The 22,761-nt window shown below is 43.7% G+C and overlaps 2 protein-coding genes across 3 annotated transcripts in view; both read left to right on the forward strand.

The window, feature by feature from the left end:
* FKBPL (FKBP prolyl isomerase like) overlaps nucleotides 1–4,388 on the forward strand; it is a 13,573-nt gene extending 9,185 nt beyond the window's left edge. The window contains exon 2 of the mRNA XM_068250290.1: nucleotides 447–4,388. Within this exon, the coding sequence (XP_068106391.1) occupies nucleotides 485–1,297 (813 nt within the window). The 5' untranslated portion in view covers nucleotides 447–484 and the 3' untranslated portion in view covers nucleotides 1,298–4,388. The remainder of the gene's footprint in view (nucleotides 1–446) is intronic.
* Nucleotides 4,389–17,440: 13,052 nt separating this feature from the next.
* The window catches only part of ATF6B (activating transcription factor 6 beta), a 64,897-nt gene continuing 59,576 nt past the window's right edge, over nucleotides 17,441–22,761 (forward strand). For both annotated transcript variants that reach the window (XM_068250292.1, XM_068250293.1), the window contains exon 1: nucleotides 17,441–17,617. The gene's annotated coding sequence lies outside the window, so the exon portion shown is untranslated. The remainder of the gene's footprint in view (nucleotides 17,618–22,761) is intronic.

Below are 22,761 nucleotides of genomic sequence, written 5' to 3' on the forward strand. Positions count from 1 at the left end.
TGTAGCTAGCGCTAGGCTAGCTACATGCTTAAAAAAAAAGTGAAAAAAACCCTCCCGCGGCTGCGCAGTTGCGGGAATTATACCGCCAGGGGGGTTAAAGATGTACCTGACCACATCTATAATACATTTTGTGTGTGTGTGTGTGGGGGGGGGGGGGGTAAAAAAGCCTCAGAGGGCCACATTCAGCCCACAGGCCTTAGTTTGAGGACTACTGGACTAAGCATTACCTTGTACTCATATTGTGCTGCATGATCTGTTTTTTCTCTTATTCCTGTATTATCATATTGCTGTATGTCACCCCTAAATATTGTCTGTAACCTAAACTAATGTCCAGCGCTGCATAATATGTTGGCCCTTTATAAATATAATAAATTAATAATTGTGTGTATCAGGCATCACTTTCATACACGACTCAACAATTAGGGGTTTTCTTTTTCACCATGCAGGTAAAGTGGTTTGGTCCAACCTGGACCGCTGACTTGAGATGGAGGATGTGCAGGCCTCGCTAGGCTCTACAACATGGCACTGTCCGGACGGGAGCTTCACAAAGACCATTCTAGAGCCAGGGTCCGGAGTGAACAAGCCCAAGGGAAATGCCCCATGTGTGATATTTCTGGAACACCTCGCTGACCCTCCACCACAGTTCTGCTCCTCTGCTGGACCTGGATATCCTGCTGGAAGCTGGACTGAGATAGAACTTGGGGAGGGGGACTCCGCACAGGACCGGCTAGTTGACCAGTGTGTAGAAACCATGCTTCCTGGAGAAGTATGCCGAGTAGACAGCGTGAATGGGTTGCATTTTGTCTTGCGGTTGAAATGCTTTGAAGACGGCAAAGAAGCCTGGGAGCTAGAACCCAACGAGAAGATCCAAAGGGCTAGAAGAGACAGGGAACAGGGTGGCAAGGCTTTCAGAGAGGGCAACATTGAAGGGGCGGAGAGGCGTTACGCCAGAGGGCTCAGACTTTTGGTTTGCACTCCTGGGGAAGCTGAGGAAGAGAAAGTGGCCCTTCTCTCCAACTTGGCCGCTTGCGATCTCAAGAAGGGGCGATTCCGAGAAGCCGAGATGAGGTGCACCCGCATTCTGGACATGGACCCGAACCATCTCAAGGCTCTCTATAGGAGAGGGGTGGCTAGAGAGGGCATGTCTGACTGGCAGGGGGCAAGGGGGGACCTGGAGCTGCTGCTGAAACTGGACTCTGGAAACAAGGAAGCAAGAAGGGAGTTAGTGAGGGTGCGGGAGAAGGAGAAGGTTGCTCAGGCGCAGATCAGTAAGGCTTTGGGGAAAATGTTCCTGTGAAGAGGACCTGCTGCTTACCCTAGGCTAAAACTGATCTCTTCGTAAGCATTCACCACTGCAGTATAACATGATATGTAAAGGGCCGTTCCTTGTAGCAGCCAATCTCATTGTAATGTACTAAATCAACTGAACTGAAGTGAGAGGCATGTAGATGCTGCCATATCCATTTCCTTTTAAACAATACTAGCTACCTGGCTGTCCTGCTGATCCTCTGCCTCTAATACTTTTAGCCATAGACCCTGATTGAGCATGCAGATCATATGTTTCTGATTGAGGTCTGACTTAAAGAAAACCTAAACTGAAAATTAAAAGTCAAAATAAGCATAAACAAGTCATACTTACCTTCCATGTAGACTACTCCTCAGTGTCTTTCTCCTGTCCCACGTCTTGTTTGTTCACTGTGATTAAGGGAATTTTCCGTCCTCCATTTTGAAAAATGGCCATTACCCATAACACCTTTCTGGTCAGCACACTGTTAAACTGTAACATCGCCCACTTGAGCCATAGGGAAACATGGACATTACCTGGAACATCAGTTGTCCTCTCAGCTATAACTGACAGCAACTGATATTTTATTGACAGCAACTGATATATTTCAGATCTGACAAAATATTGTCAGAACTGGAAGGGATTATTGTCAGAAGAAAATGGTGAGCTTCTGAGAGGAACTGATGGCAAGGTAACTAGGTAATGTTCATTTGAAGTTACCTCATGTGTTTATTTTAAATATTTGTACTCACTACAGGTTCTCTTTAATCTAGACAGACTACAGTTGCAAGCTGCATGCTTGTTTCAGGTGCATGATCCAAATACTACTGCAGCCAAAGTGATCAGCAGGATAGCCAGGCAACTGGTATGGTTTAAATTTTAAACTTTAAAAGGAAATAAATATGGCAGCCTTTGTCTCCCCCCAATTCAGGTGTCCTTTAAATGTAACTCCATATTTATTGATTCCAAGTCAGCTCAATATGTTATGCTTTTGAAGAATAATTCAAATGTGTTTAGCAAAAGAATCTCCCACATTCTATACGTTTTTGTAATTCCTGTTTTAAATGCTTTTTTGTTTTGCCTGTAATCTGCTAACGAAAGTTCTCTGAAAGTAAAGATGTGACATTAGAAAATGCAAGAAAACTGATACTTACCTCAGGGGAGGGTAGCTCCTGGACCAGCGCTGGCACGCGCGAAGTACAGCCATATTGCGCCTGCACAGTAGTACGGAGCTTTTGGCGGGAAAAACTGAGCCCGATTGGGTTTCGTGCTACTGCCCATGTGCAAGCCATCGAGTTTTGCGGAGGGCAAACCTGGATTTACGTCACAGGAGCCTATAGGCACAGATGTCCTGACACCTTAGATTTCACCCTCCATGAGCCTACAAACTCCCGAACTGCACTGCAAGGTGTGCTGGCTGGCCCAGCTGATATTTCTCCCTTACTTCTCTTGCCCGCCATAGGTAGCTACAGGTGTCCCTTAGCATTAGGTAGCCAGAGGTACCCTCAGCATTAAGTCGCTAGGGGTGCCCCCAAGTATTAGGTAGCTAGAGGAACCTCAGTATTAAGTAGCTAGAGGTGCCCCTGACTGAAGGGAGATCTGGTTAGTGGAATGCAGAGACCCGAGTGAGTAACCTCATTTACACTCTGCTCAGAACTCTGCATAGGGAAGGAGGCAGGGAGGTGCTCAGGAAAGCGAGTGATCCGCCTTCCCATCATCAGGCGCCTGTAGCATTGTTGCCAACCGTCAGTAAATTTACTGACAGTCAGTACAAAAGTAAACAAATCTGGGCTGTCAGTAAGGTCCGTGATAATTTTGTGGTGTCAGTAAAATCAGACGGTCTCTTCCCCTGTAGATTACAGCACTTACTGTTTATCAGTTCCTGTGTCACTCTGGAATGTACACAGCTTTAGCTAAAGGTGGCCACACATCAGTAGACTTGAAGGCCATCAGATTCCATAATTATTATCGAATCTGTTGAAAATCAGTTCTGCCAAATGCATGTCCAAATTGGTTGCATGCATCAACCAGACATGCTGTAAAATCTTAGGCCAACATGCTCGATTGGGTGTGCAGCCGTTACGGCGTGCAATAATTACGAATGCAACGGAAAACCCCTGGCTGCTTCCTCCAAACTGTGCTCATGCTTATACTTTACCTGCCCGGTGTCCACTGCTGTATCTGCACTTTTTCCTTCCTCATTGGCGCTCCCATGGTTGCCGGTGTATTGCACACGGGACATCAGTAAAAAAAAAGTTCTGTCAGTAAATTTTTAGAGCTTTGTAAGTAAAACATGTTTTGCGAGGTTGGCAACACTGGCCTGTAGGCATGTGCCTTATGGCAAATCCAGCTCTGGCGTAGGGAACAGCGCTGCAATGATCTGGCGTAGGAGGACAGGGGAACCCTCTGCAGGATTTTTTCCCTACAGGTTTTCTTTAAAGGGAGTCTGAAGTAAAAAACAAAACAAACACATACCTGAAGATGGTCCGCTCCGTACTTTACATGCACGAGAGAGCGTGCTTGCGCATGTGCAGTACGGAACGGCGCGTCTTTGTGAGCACTCAGGCTTTTGAAGACTACCAAAGCCTCCCGCAGCTAAAGAGAGAGCAATCTCTGGCCCATCGGTCGGAGTCTAACGGCGAATCCAGCACTGGAATGCGGGGACTGTAGGAGGAACGGGAAGACCCCTTTTACACTTAATCAGTTGCTCTCAGTTATAAGGGCTTGTTCACACCTAGAGTTTTGGGGGATCTTTTAAGCGCTGGCGTTTTTGGAAATCGCCCTAAACGATTCCCTATGAGAGTGTTCACATCTGAGCGGTTCGATTCCGATCCGCTCCAAAAAGTGCCGCCTGTACCATTTTTGGGGCGATATGCCTATAATGGAAGGTATAGGGAAATCACAGAGCACTCGAAAAAGCGCTTTGTATAGCGATTTCTACAGCACTTCTATGAATAAATACATTGTATTCATTCATTTCCGGGTGAAAAAGTTCACTTCCTGTCTAACGTCAGGAAGTTAAAAAAAATTCCTCTGCAAGAGCGCTTAAAGGATTCCCGAAGTGACATGTGACATGAGATAGACGTGTATGTACAGTGCCTAGCACACAAATAACTATGCTGTGTTCCTTTTTTTCTTTCTCTGCCTGAAAGAGTTAAATATCAAGTATACAAGTGGCTGACTCAGTCCTGACTCAGACAGGAAGTGACTACAGTGTGACCCTCACTGATAAGAAATTCCCCTTTTTACCTCTTTCTTGCTCTCAGAAGCCATTTTCTGCTAGGAAAGTGTTTTATAGTTGGAATTTCTTATCAGTGAGGGTCACAATGTAGTCACTTCCTGTCTGAGTCAGGACTGAGTCAGCCACTTACATACCCGGGCCCGTACGCAATTCACTTTTTCTCCTGAGTTTTCACCAAGGCGATATTTTTGAACTTGTCAATAAAATGCCTTTTTAAGCCACCAGCAAGCAAGAAAATGAGCAAAATAATTTTGATAGAACTTTGTTACCTACTTTTTGGTACTTTAAGTTGAAAAGTGCTGGAAAGTTATTTTAAAATCGAGATGAAAAATTATCACCTAGGAGAAAACTCAGGTGAAAAAGGGAATTGCATATGGGCCCTGATGTTTTTAACTCTTTCAGACAGAGAAAGAAAAAAAGGAACACTGTATAGTTATTTGTATGCTAGGCACTGTACATACACAAGTCTATCTCATCATGTCACCTCGGGTATGGATATTTTTACTATTGGCAACTCCAGTGCGTAACGCCTGCACAACCCTTTTTTTAAGAAATTCCCATTTGTACTTCTTTTCTTGCTCTCAGAAGCCATTTTCTGCTAGGAAAGTGTTTTGTAGTTGGAATTTCTCATCAGTGAGGGTCACACTGTAGTCGCTTCCTGTCTGAGTCAGGACTGAGTCAGCCACTTACATACCTGATATTTAACCCTTTCAGGCAGAGAAAGAAAAAAAGGAACACAGCACAGTTATTTGTGTGCTAGGCACTATATATACATGTCTATCTCATGTCACATGTCACTTCGGGTATCCTTTTAAAAGGACCCTGAGCAGGTGATAAAAACAGAATTTACACTTACCTGGGGCTTCCTCCAGCCCACCATAGGCCTCGAGGTCCCCTGGCGTCCTCCTGGCTCCTTCCCTGGTCCCGGCTTCGGTTACACAGCGACTTCGACCTGAAGTCATCAGGTCTTCTTCCCGCTGCGGATGATTGCGGCAGCCAAAGTCGTCAAGTAACAGGAGCCAGGACCAGGGAAGGATCCAGGAGGATGCTGGGGACCACCTCTATGGTAGGCTGGAGGGAGCCCCAGTTAAGTCTAAATTCTATTATCACCTGCTCATGGTCCCTTTAAATTACACATTTTTTACTATAGACAAACCCAGTGCCCATTCTCACTTGAACCCACCCATTAGTGCCTAAAATGACCTCCCACCCCTAGTGCCTAAAATGACCCCCATCTAATGTCTAAAATTAATCCACTCCCCCTTTCCTAGTGCCTAAAACGAATCCCTCTTTCTAACCCTAAAACCTAACCTCCCCCTCCGGGGTCCGCTATTTGTAGCTGATCTACGACCCTACTACTCACCTATATAGCATCCGTTCAGCTACTTCTGTCACCCCCACCTGCATTGCCACAGCCCGCCCCTAGCATGGCATCTGCAGCTTTATTGGGGGCTGTTGAGGTGAGGGCGGACCGCAGCAAATGCAGGTGGGTTAGAGAGGAAATAAAACCGGTGATTCTATGCTACAAAGCATGTTATGCTAACTTTTATTACAGAGTCTGTGATATTCAATTTCCTGCACTTAAACCTAAAGGGAAATGGAAAAATAGTAAAACATACAAAAAAAAAAAAGTATATGTTATAGATACAGACTGGATATTCATTGGACCGTGGCACTTGTACAAGATTCAATTTTTTTCACTGCAGTTGAACAGTAATAAAATGGTGTCTAATATTCCACCCCCCAAATAAATAAGTAAACGAAGGGGTGGCCCCTTGCGTTTTATATAAGTATTAGTCAACTGAAGAAGAGGGGGACCCTGAAAACATGTTATGTGTCTCCCAGGCCCAGATTTACATCACTGGAGCCTATAGGCACAGATGTTCTGGCACCCCAGACTTCGCCCTCCATGATCCTACAAACCCTCTGCTAAACTGCACAGCACGTGTTCTGGCTGGCCTGTTACCTCTCCCCTACTTCTCTTGCCTGTCATAGGTAGCTACAGGTGCCCAATAGCTTGAGGTAGCCTGACTCTGCTTAGGAAACGAGGCACTCGGGGAGAGGTGTGAGCCACCTTTCCATCATCAGACGCCTGTAGGCACGTGCCTATAGTGCCTTATGGTAAATGCGGCCCTGTTGTCTCCATGTGTTTTTAAATGCAAGTTTAAGCCAGTGGAGCACCTCTCCATTTATTTCTTGATTGATCTCAGTTACGATGGAGCAAGGGGTTTACTGTCTTACTCATGCAGGGAAATGGGAGTTTGGGGATGCTTTGTATACCAAGTGGATATAGGTAGAAAAAAAATGTTTTGTACAAAATAATACCTTTTAATGGCTAACTAATAGTTAAATGATGCAAGCTTTCTGGGATCTAGTCCCCTTCTTCAGGCATATTTCTAGATGTTAGCTAAAGTAAAACACTGATGCAGGTAAATAGTAAACACGAAGATGGCAGTTGTGCTGGTTACTGTTTATCCGTTAGGTGTCAGGTGATCAGCAGGCTGGAGCCAGTGAGTTAGTGCAACCATACATGAAATCCAGCAGGTTTCTGAAGATCATGAAGCCAAATCAATCATGTCACATAAGGTGTCATGAATCCTGTTCCACAATTTAAACCTTCTGTTAATGTCTTGAACATTTTCATAAATTTGTACTCAGAAATTTTCTTGATTGATCATTTTTGAAGTTACCCTTAAAGAGACACTGAAGCGAAAAAAAAATATATGATCTAATGAATTGGTTGTGTACTATGAATAATTACTAGAAGATTAGCAGCAAAGAAAATATTCTCATATTTTTATTTTCAGGTATATAGTGTTTTTTCTAACATTGCATCATTCTCTAATATGTGCAGATTACACAACACTCAGCATTCAAAATCATTCTTTCAGAGCAGTCTGTGAACTAATGAACTCTCCTCTGCCAGAGGAAAAGTAAATAGTTAACTAACAGTTGAGATAATAAAAGTCAGAAAACAGCACTCTCCACGTAGAGATAATGGCTTTTTTTGTATAGATAACAACTGGAGTTTCTTAACTCTTCCTGTACTGGAAACAATTAGACTGATGTATCTGATCTTAATGTTTTATTTCTTAGCTGTACTACACATATAAATCATAATATCATAGTTTTTTTCGCTTCAGTGTCTCTTTAAGAACAAGTACTTTTAGATCTTGCATGCTGTGTCCTGGTTCACAGAAGTGTTGGCCCACTGGTGTGTCCATTTTACCCTCATTAATTTTAAAGCGGTGATGGTTCATTTACACCAAGTGGAGAATTCTGTATTCCAGACAGTATATTGTTGCCACGGTTGCACGGAAGTGACATAATTTGGCATGGAAATTTTGCCTTGTTGTTAATTCAAACAGAAGGGTAGCTTGCATGCCACAGAAAAATGTTTTGTTTTTTCCAGTGAAAGTGGAGTATAATTGACATGTGGCTGCTATGGGCTATGGCGCTTTACACATCATGATTGCGATTTGTGTTATTTGCACAAGAATAATCCCTTCAGCCAATCAATTCAGTGCGAGCCAGTGACATCACTGAGTCAGGGGATTGGCGCATTGGGAGTAGTCCGCAGATTGGTTGGCATGGGAATGAATAGGTGACAGGGGCACTTTATTGCTGGCACTGGCCAGTGTGTGTTTGGCAGATGTGACTGTGTAATTTACCTCAGGGATGGGAGGCAGGACTAGGCTGACTTGCTGAATGCTACACTGGATGTTTGCTAAAGATATTGTACCAATAAACTTATTTGTTACTGGTGTTTACATTTATTGTACTGCTTCTACTTCTTCCTTTTCATGACTCTGTAGCAGAACCTGTGTCTGATGTGACCTTTGATTGGTGCAGTGCGGTTGGTGCCAATCATCTGGCCACCATCTACGACCTGTGGCCTTGTTCACATTATGAATCGGAAGCGCTCCCATGGCCAGTAGTGTGCTGTGCAGGCGCAATAAGAGAAAATCTCTACTGTGCCTGCTCAGTACGCTCCCAGTGACGGGTGTGCGGATGAGGACGCATGCAGCTAGGGCCGCGCAGGCGCAGTGGACGGTGACTGCCAGAAGCCAAAGTGAGCCGCGGCGGGGGAGCGGAGGATCGTTTGGAAAGTTCGCAGGCACAAGTCAGCTTCAGAAGCCCCAGGTGAGTGAAACTTTTTTTTTTTTTATATATATATTTATATCGTGGGGTCCACTTTAAAGAGGAACTCTAGTGAAAATAATGTAGTAAAAAGTGCTTCATTTTTACAATAATTATGTATAAATGATTTAGTCAGTGTTTGCCCATTGTAAAATCTTTTAAATCCCTGATTTATATTCTGACATTTATTACATGGTGACATTTTTACTGTTGGCAGGCGATGTAGCTGCTGCATGCTTTTTTGGCAGTTGGAAAAAGCTGTAAACAGCTATTTCCCACAATGCAACAAGGTTCACAGACAGGAAACTGCCAGGAGTACCACGGTCCTCAGTTTCTTGTGGGAGGGGTTTCACCACAATATCAGTCATACAGCGCCCCCTGATGGTCTGTTTGTGAAAAGGAATAGATTTCTCATGTAAAAGGGGGTATTAGCTACTGATTGGGATAAAGTTCAATTCTTGATCGGAGTTTCACTTTAAGCTGAGTACACACCTGAGATAAAAGTCTTTGGAAAATCAACAATCACAGATCAATTATACCACCTTCCATGTAGTAAAAAAAAAAAAAGTTTCACTTACCTGGGGCTTCTGGAACCGACTTGTGCCCGCGAAGTTACCAAACTATGATCTGTTCCTCCGCCGCGGCTCACTTTCGCTTCTGACGGTCACTGTCCACTGCACCTGCGCGGCCCTGGCTGCATGCGTCCTCATCCGCACACCTGTCACTGGGATTGTACTGAGCAGGCGCAGAAGAGATTTTCTCGTATTGCGCCTGCACAGGACGCTACTGGCCATGGGAGCATGTACGCGGATTCGCGTGGCCAGGGCTGTGTAGGCACAGGGGATGTCGACTTGGAGGTCGGCGTGAACAAAAATGCGCCGCAACGGAGGAAGAGAGGATCGTTTGGAAACTGCGTGGGCACAGGACGGCTGCAGGGGGCTGGCGGAAGCCCAGGTAAGTGAAACTTTTTTTTAATTATTATATCTTTAGGTCCACTTTAAGTCAAGTGTGACCCCCTGCCTTGAGGTGCACACATCCAATTTAGATTGACCAATTATTGGCCAATTTTACTACTCTCACATAGTATGAAGGCCAACAGATTTTGAATTCTATGGACAGGTTGCACAGGTAAGCTCTCTGGTAGTGGTAAAATTGGGCAGTGATTGGCCAATCAAAATTGGATTTGTATGCACGCTAAGGGCTTGTTCACATTATCAGCGTTTCCGTTTTTTTTTAAGTGCTGGTGATTTTAGAAATTGCCCTAAAAGCGTTTGTGCAATGATTTCCTATGAGAGTGTTCACATGTGCACGTTTCGATTTTATTAAAAATCGCAAACACGCTACGTGTACCATTTTCTGAGTGTTTTTGCTCAATGGAAGGTATAGGGAAATCACAAAGCGCTTGAAAAAGCACTTTGTATAGCGATTGAATAGCGATTTCCCCAGCGGATCAAAGCGTTCACTTCCTGTCTGATGTCAGGAAGTGAATAAACGAATCGCTTTTCAAAGTGCTTTTCTCTGCGCTTTGCGCTTAGAAAAGAGCTTTTGTAAGACCTTTTCTCAGCACAAAGCGCAGGGAAAAGCACTTTGAAAAGAGTTCTATAAATCGCTCAGCGTTTGCGATACCGCTGGGGATTTATAATGTGAACAAAGCAGTACGCACATGAGATAAGTCTTTGGAAAATGAAAGATCACAGACCAATTTTACCACCTTCCACGTAGTATGAGAGCCATACCGACACAGTCTATTACACCCATCAGATAAAAATCTTTGCAAACTGAGGAATTTATCTGTTATAGGTTTGTCAGGGAGGTTTGAAAGACTGATCTATCTACATGCTGTAGACGATCAAAGGATCAGTTCCTGCACAATGCTTTTATTGTCTATGTATCTGACTGGAGATCTCATACACACTTTGTTTAATGCTAGGTACACACGATATAATTTTCAGACAGATTTACTGTCGGATCGACCAATTCCAACAGATTTCCAAATGATTTTCCATAGGGGTCAAGGGAAAATCGATAGGACCTGTTGGATATAGTCAATCTGACAGTAAATCTGTCAGAAAATTGTATCGTGTTTACCTAGCATAACCGACATTCATCTGCGGTTAAATCCACCAGGATCCTTCCTGGTGGATCTCATGTGCTGATTAATGGCCATAAAACAAGGTGTGTATGAGATCTGCAGATACACGTCCAGATGAGTAAACGAACAACTCATTTACATACTGCGCAAGCAAGCGGAATGACGGACTACACATTCAAAACAAGTACAAGTTGTTTACAAGTCATTCAAACGCCCTGTACACACGCATCAACTGCACGACATCGGACCAACAGTCGTGTGTTTAGATCCGACAGTGGGATTGTGCAAAACATAGTTTAAAACAGACGACAATCAGGAAGTTTGGTTGAGCGTATGTGCCTTAAGGCGTTGTTCACATTACAAATCCCCATCGCTATCGCAAGCACTGAGCGATTTGGTTAGTGATTTTGAAAGCGCCTTTCCCTGTGCTTTGCGCTTAGAAAAGTGCTTTTCTAAGCGCTTTTGTGGAGCGGTGATTTTTTTACACTTCCTGATGTCAGTCAGGAAGTGAACTCTTTAAGGGTGCGTTTCCACTAGTGCGGTGGGAAATCGCCGCGAACGAATTCGCATGCAGGAGCGAAATCGCATGCGGTTGTATGCGAATTTTACCGCGAATTCGCATACGATTTCGCATGGATGACGCTGTGTGCGAATTTAACTATGTCAGTGCCTGTGTGCTTTTTCATTGATTCCATGCGAAATCGTATGCGAAATCGCATGAAAATTCGCATGAAAAAACACCATGCGAATTCCCTATTAATTACATTGTATGCGAATCGCATGCGTGTGTGCGGTGTCCGAATTCGGATGGCTCTGCTGAGCAGATTTTTCCTGCACAAGAAAACGCTCCGTTTTCCTGACAAGTGGACACAGGCTCATTCACTTTTATTGGTTATGCGAATTTGCATGCGGGGAACGCATGCGAATTCGCGTTAGTGGAAACGCACCCTAACTTGGAAATGAATAAATACAATGTATTTATTCATCGAATCGCTCAGGAAATCGCTATTCAAATTGCTTTTTCAAGTGCTTTGCGATTTCCCTGTGCTTTATACTGAACACAAATGCTCAGAGAATGGTACAGGAGCCGTGTTTGTGATTCAATAGAAAGTGGAGCGCTCATATATCAACACTCCCATAGGCAATCATTGCACAAGTGCTTTTAGGCCTCTCTTGTACACTACATGCGATTCTGAGATGTGATCTTGACGTGATTTTACATTCCAATTTGCGATTTTTAATTGGTAGTGCATACTGCTTTTTTTCCCCTGCTTTTTTTCCTTCTTGTTTTGATAGCATTCAGGGAAAATCGGAATCGCAAATCAGATTTGCACACTGCAAATGCGATTTGCGTTTCCGATTTGCGATTCAGATTTTCCCTGGATGCTATCAAAATAAAAAAAAAAAGCAGCATACAGTACCGATTAAAAATCGGAACTGCATGTAAAATCGTGTCAAAATCGCATCGCAAATCGGAATTGAAATTGCATGTAGTGTGCAAGAGGCCTGAGAGCGATTTACAAAATCGTCAGTGCTGAAAAAAAAAATGCAAACGCTCATAGTGTGAACAGGCCCTTAAAGAGGAACTTTAACCAAAGATTGAACTTCATTCTAATCAGTAGCTGCTACTCCCTTTCCCATCTTTACCTTTCCTCAAATAGATCATCAGACTAGAAACCCACCAGGAGAGCTTTTCTGAGCGCTTTGTGATTTGAAAAGCTCTAGCTAATGTAATGCTATGGGTGTGATCCCACTTGAGTGATGTGATTTTATAAAAATCCCCCATAGCATTGCATTACCAAGAGCTTTTTCAAATCACTCACACTTACAAAGCGCTCCCAGTGGGTTTCTGGCCTCAGGGTGCATTTGTGTGGCTGATATCGTGGTGAAACCTGAATGATGATGTCAGGACCATGGTCCTGACAGATTACGGTCTGTGAACCTTATTGCATTGTGATAAAGGAATTTGGGATATTTATAAACATCATTGTTCCTTATAAATGTAGTCTCAGCTAAAAATTACTATCTTCCTACCTATGGGGCAATAAAAAGCATAGAGTGGCATTGTCATCCTTACATAATCTCAAGAAAACCGGCGGCACAGGAGTTCCATGTTTTAAGTCCTTATACTACGCCTGTATATTAGAAATATCTAAGTACTGGTGGTCCAATACTAATACACCAATTTGGGCAAACTTTGAAGCTAAAATTCTAAAAAAACAACCCCAAATACTTCCTAATGGCATGGAAGATTAATAATAAAATTAAGACCCCGCCTTATCCTCCCATACAAGCTACAATTAGAGTCTGGAAGTATGCAATGTCACTCCAATACCATTGTACTAACACTACCATACCTCCCATCCCACTTCAAATTACCCTCTCGTTAATAGATAACATTAATATTACAGAATGGTTAGATGCTGGGATTAATCATATTCAACAACTGACTTCCCCAACAGGCATGCTTAGTTTTCAACAGATTAAGGTTATGTTTGCCATCTTGTTAATGATGGATCCATTGTGTCACATGAGAGTTAAGGTGCCCATACACTCGTCAGATTGGCAGCAGATAGATAAGAAATGCATCTGATGATCTATCTGATGCGTTTTTAGAACATTTTTTACCAGGATAGAATTCCAATAGATTTTAGTTTGAAATCTATTGAAATTCGATCTGATGGCATTTTTTTGCCATCAGATTTCCATTAAGGCCAATGCAAACTGATAAGCAATCTCATCAGATCGACCTAAATTTTCCACCCTGCAAGTTCGATGGAAATCGGCCGTCGATCGGTCGATTGGCCAACCGATTTGCAATCGATCGATCGGGATCGATCGGTCGGCCAGAAAATCGGCTGAGTGTATGGGCTGCTTTACAATCCCAAACAAGGAACTTCACACCTTCCTGCAACTACGACACTTCATAAATAGTATCCAGCAAAGCTCAACACACTGGCCTAAAGCATTAATTTCCTTGTTCGAAAAAGATCACTTATTACAAAAAGGGATCTCAAAATGTTACAATCACTTAACACATCACTACCAAAATAGCCTGCTTAAATATATAGACTATTGGGCCTCAGAAATGAATACCACCCTCAACTTAGAACAGTGGCATAAAGCCACATATAACATATCAAAATTCTCTAAATGTACCTCACACTGGGAAATCTCCAAAAGATATTTCTAAACTGGTACTACACACCTACAAGAGTATCCAAATTCCATAAAGGCAATTCTGACCAATGTTGGAGAAACTGTGGTAAGACCGGTTCTCTATATCACATCCTTTGGCAATGCCCTAAAATAGCCCCGATATGGTCTCACATATTCTGATATTCACAGAGATCTCTAATCATATAGGTTGGTCTATATGCCCATCTCCTCAATTAGCACTATTGCACATCAACTTACAAGATATCCCTCCCAACATGAGACTAAAGGTTCGTATACACGTCCGATAAAGATCGTTCGTTACGAACGATTCGTGACGTTTACACGATATTCAAATTAGACGGAAAAGATCGTTCGTAATGAACGATTGTGTACACACGTGAACGATATAAGTATAAAGTACTGAACGACGAACGATTAAAAAATGCGTGCGCAAACGGAAGTGACGTTATGACAGGCAATAAGAACATGCGTTATCGGACGATCTTTGTACACACTGCAACGATTGAACGATTATCTTTCGAAAAAATCCGCCGGGTTGGATCGGTCGAATTGAACGATAACGGTCGTTATCGTCCCAAAAAACGATCGTTGGAAAATTTGGAGCGCACGATTATCGGTCCAATTGTCGTTATCGTTCGTTTTTGAACGATCGTTATCGTACGTGTGTACTCAGCTTAACAACCACCCACCTCCTATGTGCAACCAGGCAAGCCATACTACAAAATTGGAAGGACCCGTTACCGCCACTACTAGGATATTAAAAGACAAGCATCTTTAAATATAGATATGGAACATGGGCTTAGGGGCTTAAGCATTTAAAAAACGGGGGAAAAATAAAAAATAAAATTAAATAAAAATAAATTATGTTCTTAACACAAATAATGTTTTTAAGACCGTAACTTTTGCATCTATATGTTTAGATATACCCTGACAGCTTATACAAAGCTACGGTGTTGTGATATTCTGGTACCCTTCAGTTTATGATATCATCAGGGAGCAGTTATTTAGAAAGTGTTAATTAGTAGTTACACATTTTCTGTTAGTTCGCTCCGTTTTCTCCATTGCCAAACATTTGGACTATGTTTAAAGGGAAGGTTCAGGGAAACCTGTACAAAAATAAAAATCCCTATCCACTTACCTGGGGCTTCCTCCAGCCCGTGGCAGGCAGGAGGTGCCCTCGCCGCTGCTCCAGAGGCTTCCGGGTCGTCTTCGGAGGCCGACCCGACCTGGCCAGGCCGGCTGCCAGGTCGGGCTCTTCTGCGTCCCACGCGGGCGCGCTGACGTCATCGGACGTCCTCCGGGCTGTACTGCGCAGGCGCAGTAGTTCTGCGCTTGCGCAGTACAGCCCGGAGGACGTCCGATGACGTCAGCGCGCCCGCGTGGGACGCAGAAGAGCCTGTCCTTGGAGCGCAGAAGAGCCCGACCTGGCAGCCGGCCTGGCCAGGTCGGGTCGGCCACCGAAGACGACCGGAAGCCTCTGGAGCGGCGGCGAGGGCACCTCCTGCCTGCCACGGGCTGGAGGAAGCCCCAGGTAAGTGGATAGGGATTTTTATTTTTTTTACAGGTTTCCCTGAACCTTCCCTTTAACCTGTTAGTTTGATCTCTATTTTGCTGGATTAACACTATCCTTTGTTCTAACGCTTTGAATGTATACCAAACTGGCAAATTTACAAATGTTTGTAATATTCAGTTTTCCTGAAAAGCTCAATAAAATATTAAGTTCGAAAAAAAAAATGTATTTTCAGCTAGGTAAGAATGTTGCTAACGTTCAATTAGCTCAAAATGCATTTATTTGCAACCATGGGAACAGTATACTGTTTGGGGTACAGACTGCTTCCATTTTACTGCAATAGCAAATGGTTACACAGAGCAGGAGCCCTTGGGGTTGATTTTTGCTAAAGCAGCACAGTTTAATAAGAGGAGCATGAGTTATGTGCATGCTCCACACCATACCATAGCGTGCGTTGCTAACTTACTTGCACTCCTTCTAAGTAACAGCCACTCCAATGAACCCGCTCTTAACCGTGGCGGGTCCAGTGGCTTTAAAGCGGACCCAAACCAAACATTTTTTTTAATTAAAAATATTTAGTTGCACCACTCTGACACATACAAAGATAAATAACACTCCTTCAACCCTATGAGCATTTCAGTGTATGCTTTTCACCCTTCTCTTTTCATAATTAGGTTTATACTGGGGGCAGCCATTAGCAATTCCTCCATTGCCGGACACCATTTACTCCACCAATTTGCCGGATTATTTCCCGGCAATTTGAAAGGAAGGGTGGGGTTCCTCCAATAAATGTAAAATATTTTATATTTGTCATCATGCAGCTGAAAAAAGGCTGCTATTTATTATTATAATTTAGAAAATAGATTTTATTTCTGAAATCTTGTATTTTTAATTTGGGTCCACTTTAATGAATGTGATCCCCGCACGTTGATTGGCCTAATAGGCTTCCTGTCAACAAGCACCCAAGTGGACCAATCAAAGTGAGGGGATCATGTCAAAAGCCACTGGACCCGCCGGGGCTCAGGGCGGGTTCAGCAGAGCGGCCGTTACTTAGAAAGAGCCTGAGTAAGTTAGCAGCACATGCTACGCTGAACTTCCGTGCATAGCGGGCGCATAACTCACGCTGCTCTCATTCAGCTGTGCTGCTTTAGCAGTGCAGATAATGAACCCCTTGTTAGATATTTACTCCAGGCTAGAATTTGAGAGGCTGAACTGCTCAACAAGCACATGGTTCAGCCTCCCTTGTGAAGGCCTCTCTCCCCAATAAAGCTTCCCTGGTGTCTAGTGGTTCCCCCCTCCCTGATAAAACATCCAGGGTATCTAGTGGTTTACCCATCCCTCCCCAGTAAAGCTGTGGTTTCTCCCCCTTCCTCCCCAAGAAAGCTGCTCTGGTCGTCTAGTGATATCCCCCTCCCCAATAATGTTTCTCTGGTGGTCTAGTGGTTTTCCCCTTCCTCCCCAGTAAAGCTTCCTTGGTGGTCTTGCGGGTTCCCTAATAGACCAGTGGATTCCCCCCTCTCTCCCCAATAAAGCTTCCCTGGTGTCTAGTGGTTTCTTCCCTCCCCAATAAAACTGTGATGTCAAGTAGCCCCCTTCCCAATAAAGCTCTGGTGTCTTGTGGTTCCTGCCACTGAATACATTTGGTCCTGCCAATAAAGCTTTTTAGGATTTTGAAGTTGGACTGCATCTCCCAGAATGCCTCAGAAGCAGGACGTCCCGCAAAGCATTCTGGTATTCTGTCAAAGGCTGACTCTCCTTTACTGGCCAATCTGCTGCTAGACGCTATCTCCTCCTCTTACCACAGTGGAGCTTCTTCCTAGTTGATGATTGGCTAGTTCGCCTGTCAAATAACTTCTGCCGCGCTTGTCATTGGCGAGCTGCTTGGCCTCCTCCCCTATGTGATGGTCCTGAAGGTGCGGTGGGCGGGACATCCTTTCCCTGTCTTGCCATTGGCGGAGTGGTGGAAGCCGTCGCTTCTGATTGGCTGAGGCGCTGTGCTCCGCTTAGACACAGCCTGTAGCCTCTTCCTGGCACCGGAGGACTTGGATTCTCCGTTCTGCTGCTGACAGGAGCCGCTCCGAGCACGGAGATCATCTCCCTGCGCCGCTCAACGCATTGCCCGGCTGCGAGTGACGTCACGGGGGTGTGACGTCACATCTCCAGGCTCAGGTGACGGCATGGGGAGGGGAGTGCATGGTGTGTCCCTATGTCTGCAATCTTGCTAAGATCTGCCTAATGTTGGAGTGACGTCATAATTTCTGATATCAAATGTCTGATTACAGTATCCATTGTAAAAATCCATCCTGCCGTGACGTCATTCCTCCACCTGGGCCATTCCTGCTCTGTATGATGCCAGTTGCTTGTTACTTCTTACATGGCATGATGGTCTCTGCAGTGACACCATCACAACGTCATCACTTTATCCAGCATGGGCTTACACCTTTTTTTTAATAATTATTATTATTATTATTATTATTATTATAATAATCTCATTACTTTCCTGAGGCTTCTTCCAGCCCCTAGAAGTCATTTGTGTCCCTCACCGCAGCTCTGGTCTTCTCTGGGGTCACGCTGGCAGCCTGAAAGGTTTGCCAACCCCCGATGGTTCGTTTTCTGCTGCGATTGCTCAGGCGAGAGTGCGAATATGCCCATGTCATCGGGAGCATGCGAGGCACAGTATGCTTCCAGTGACGTGGGCGCATGCGCAGAAGACGCGGACCTATCGGGGGTTGGCGATCCTTAGAGGCTGCCAGTGGGACCCTGAAAAAGACTAACTGCGGTGAGGGACACAAATGAGTCTTATAGGGGCTGGAAGAAGCACCAGGTAAGTAAAGGTAGATTGAAAGTGGAACTGTAAAGTCACTGTAAAGCAAAGAGTTTCACCTACCTGTTGCTTCCCCAAGCCCCCAGCAGTCGTCCTGTCCCGTGCCAGTCCCGCACGAGCCTCCGTATTTCCGCGCCAGCCAGTTCAGTTACCGTCAACTTCCAAGTCGACAGTAACTGCACCTGCACGCCCCAGGCTATGCGAAGCTTTCTTCGCGTTCCCGCCCGCTATAGTGTCCTGAGCTATTAGCGCAGGATGCTTTAATCCATCTGTTGTCCTTAAATATAATACATTTAGACTTTAGAAAGTGATTAGTCCTATGTAAACAACTCCTAATTGTTATTTTATCTTGTTAAAAGCAATTGTTAATTTTTGGAAATGATTTAGAAATGATTACTATGTAATACTATTTAACATATCTGTGTATTGAGGTGTACAGGAGATAATTTTTACCATACTGTATGGTACATGGTGCGCACAGACTTTCAAAAGTGGTGCATACCAGTAAAATGTTCAGAAACATTGCCCTAGATGTTATTTTTTAACTTGCATTTACCAGAATTAGAAGAGGCTTAAAGAGACACTGAAGTGAAAAAAATATGATATAATGAATTGGTTGTGTACTATGAATAATTACTAGATTAGCAGCAAAGAAAATATTCTCATATTTTTATTTTCAGGTATATAGTGTTTTTTTCTAACATTGTATCATTCTCTAATATGTGCAGATTACACAACACTCAGCATTCAAAATGATTCTTTCAGAGCAGTCTGTGAACTAATGACCTTTCCTCTGGCAGAGGAAAAGTAAAAAATTAACTAAGGCCTGGAACCCACTAAAAACCGCAAACGCAAAACGCAACCGCTAGCGTTTTGTCTGAGCGGTTTGCAAGCGGATTCATGCGCGTTTTGGGTTGTGTTTTGCAACATTGTATTTTTTTCCCCAGCGGGTGCCTAGCGTTTTGCGTTTTGCGTTTTTATCCTGATTGGTCCTGTGAATTATTTTTCATTTTGTTACAGTGTGCTGAACCGCAAAACGCTAGCAGAACCGCTCAGTTTAGGTTTTGCTGAGCGTTTCTGCTAGCGTTTCAATACTTTACATTGAAGCGCTAACGCTCCCAAAATGCTGCATGTCCTGCGTTTGCGTTTCTGGGAAACGCAAACGCTCCTGTGGAAGTTGCCCCATCCATTAACATCAGCTGAGCGTTTTGGCAAAACGCTAGCGTATCGCAGCGCTGCCAAAATGCTCAAAAAAACGCTCTTGTGGGTTCCAGCCCTTACAGTTGAGATAATAAAAGTCAGAAAACAGCCCTCTCCACGACTTTGAAAGTCGTAGAGCTTAATGGCTTTTTTGTATAGAGATAACAACTGGAGTTTCTTAAATCTTCCTGTACTGGAAACAATTAGACTGATGTATCTGATCTTAATGTTTTATTTCTTAGCTGTACTACACATACAAATCATAATATCATAATTTTTTTTCTGCTTCAGTGTCTCTTTAAGCTGCCCGCTAATTGTACAATCAAGATTGTACAATCTTACCACTTCTGTACAATATGAGTATCCATTCATAATATATTCAGTTTGTTTACCTTTCTGCTAAATAGATTTGGTAAGAATGTACAATCAAGGTTCTATAATTCGTGGGCATAGTATCTTTGCACGGGAGCTAATCTGATTGCAAAACCTAATCATTAAATGACAGCTTTGTCAGTGAGATAAGCGTTATATTTGCCCTCGCTAGATGATGGTTGTTGAGATGGTCAAAGCGCCTGTACAACTGTCCTGTGAAATTGCGTTGCAGTGCAGCATGGCGGATCACTGTGGGATGAAACAAATGAGTCCAATGTGCTTGTACTTACCTGGATGTCACTCTGTTGCCCATCCAACCCACTCCAGCTATGGTACATGCTTAGGAGCTAGTTTAGGGAACCCAGCAGAAACCTCATAGGGAGCAGTTCTCCAATCACAGCACCCTCTACAGTAGGAAGAGTTGTGATTGGCTGAATAGTGTGGACGTAGTTAACTATAGCAGATCTGAAAACCTAGCATTTGGAGAGGGTGTTGACCTCCCAATCACTTTAGCAGAATTTCACTCTCAGGTTTCCTGCTGGTTTCCCCAAACTAGACTAGCACCCACACTTATAGGTGAACAGCATATTTACAGTGTTCTTTCTGTTGCCCTATTGGTAAAGCAATAATCATTTAGGGTGAGTTCACACTGAATCCGTTTCAATGCGCAAGTGGCACATCGTAAAGGAATTCAGAAATTGTTTCTTGTGGCAAACGTACATATCCATTGGTTTGTCACATGGGCGAAATGTGCTTATTGCCTGGTAGTGCGAAGATAGGCTTGCGATATTACAACCGAACACAACGCACGCTGAGGCAATGTGCAGACGGGAATGTGTCCCTTGAGGGACCACTGTTGCGCATTGATGTGCGATTATAATTTATTTTATTCTGCAACGCTTACGGCTGGAACAAACTTATGGAGTGTGTGTGTGATCCTTCGTTCTGCTCCAGTTCAAATAACCTTACATGAAATCTGTGAGGAAGTCAACCTATTTGCCCAGCTCTAGTTTCTGCAATCACCTCATCTTGGACATCAAGTGCCACAGAAAACAGGACTGAGTTGGACTCAGTGGGTCAAATAGCTCAGGGAAGCTCTTTTGCATTCTGGATGTTTTTTTTAACTCTTCCTGTGCTGGAAAACTATGAGACTATTTTCTTTGCTATTAATGTTTTATTTCTTAAGGCGCGTACACACGCTGGAATCACGCAAACGGGCGGCCGTTCTAGCGACAGTTTCCCTGTGTGGACAGTCTGTCGGCAGGCTGATAAGGCTGGTTTTGACAGATCCGCTTGTTTGAATAAATCAGGCGTGTGTACGCGCCTTTAGCTGTACTACAAATACAATATCATTATCTCATATGTTTATTTTTGCTTCAGGCGTGCTTTAACCACAAGCTGTTCACTAATACTCAGTCTCTGCTTTCACTATACACTTACTCACGCTCTGTAAGTGACTGTGCAGTACAATTACCACAGTTGCATGTTGCCCAACAGGCACCAATTTGCTTGTTTATAAAATTAAAGTTCTGTAAAATGCTTATGAAATAAACCCTTCCTGGACAGCGTGTATAACATGACTTGTTCCAGTACAGCCGCATCTACTCTGCCTGGCTGTCACATCCTCTGGCCTCAGTCATGATGTCATCGGTCCCTGTGTTACTTTCATATTACAGTGATATCCTGTCTGCTGATATGTAATTTACAGAGAAGGTGAGAATGCATCTCCTGTGAGAAAAAGTTAGCTGAATCGGGGGTCCTTATCTGGCCTTTATGATGATATTCTCACCCCCTCTTAAAAAGAACCTAAAATAAGAGGTATATGGAGGCTGACATATGTTATTTCCATTTAAAGTGGATCTGAACTCCAGAACTTCCTCTCTGCTCTAAAATAAAATAAACAGCATAATAACCTTTAAAGAAAAATACATTTATTTTTTATGACTGATACCAATCCTGTTATAAAGCTGCAGTGTCTACTTTCTGCTTTCATGGAAGCAGACATAGGGTTAATATCCTGTGTTTACAAATTGGCTGTTCTGCTGAGGCAGCCAGCTGACACAGATGAAAGATCAAATTACAATTGTGATTAGTCACAGATGAGCGGGGAATTACACTGGCTAAACTCTCTAAATACATTCAGGCCTAGTGCACACCAGAGCGGTTCGACAACGTTTTTCGATCCGCTTGCGGATGTGGAAACGCTTGGGTAATGTATTTCAATGGGCTGGTGCACACCAGAGCGGGAGGCGTTTTGCAGAAACGCATACTCCCGGGCTGCTGCAGATTTTGGATTGCGGAGGCGTTTCTGCCTCTAATGTAAAGTATAGGAAAAACGCAAACCGCTCTGAAAAACGGCGGTTCAGAGCGGTTTTGCAGGAGTTTTTGTTACAGAAGCTGTTCAGTAACAGCTTTACTGTAACAATATATGAAATCTACTACACCAGAAACGCTTCCCAAAACCGCAAAATGCCAGCTGAAACGCTACAGAAAAATAAGAAAAAGCGTTTTAAAATCTGCTAGCATTTTGTGGATCTGCTAGCGGTTTTGGTGTGCACTGGGCCAAAGGGTGCATTTCTTTGTTTTCCTTCTGTCCGGTGCAAGCGTTCTGGTCCACTTTAAGCAATACCAGTTGCCTGGCAGGCCTGCAGATCTCTTTGGCTGCCGTGGTGTCTAAATCGCACACCTCAAACGAACATGCAACTAATCCAGTCAGAAAAGATGATTTGCATGCTTGTTCAGGGTTTATAGCTAAAAGCATTAGAGGCAGAGGACCAGGACAGGAGGGTAATATGCATAAAAGGAAATAAATACGTCAGCTTCCATGGTTTCATTCTCTTTGCTGTAATAGCATCTCACTGTAGGGCATTGTTAATGCTGCTGAACAAGCAATTACTAGCATTCTGCAGCCACGTAA

Source organism: Hyperolius riggenbachi, chromosome 8, assembly GCF_040937935.1.
Source record: "Hyperolius riggenbachi isolate aHypRig1 chromosome 8, aHypRig1.pri, whole genome shotgun sequence".
In the NCBI taxonomy this organism is placed as follows: domain Eukaryota; kingdom Metazoa; phylum Chordata; class Amphibia; order Anura; family Hyperoliidae; genus Hyperolius; species Hyperolius riggenbachi.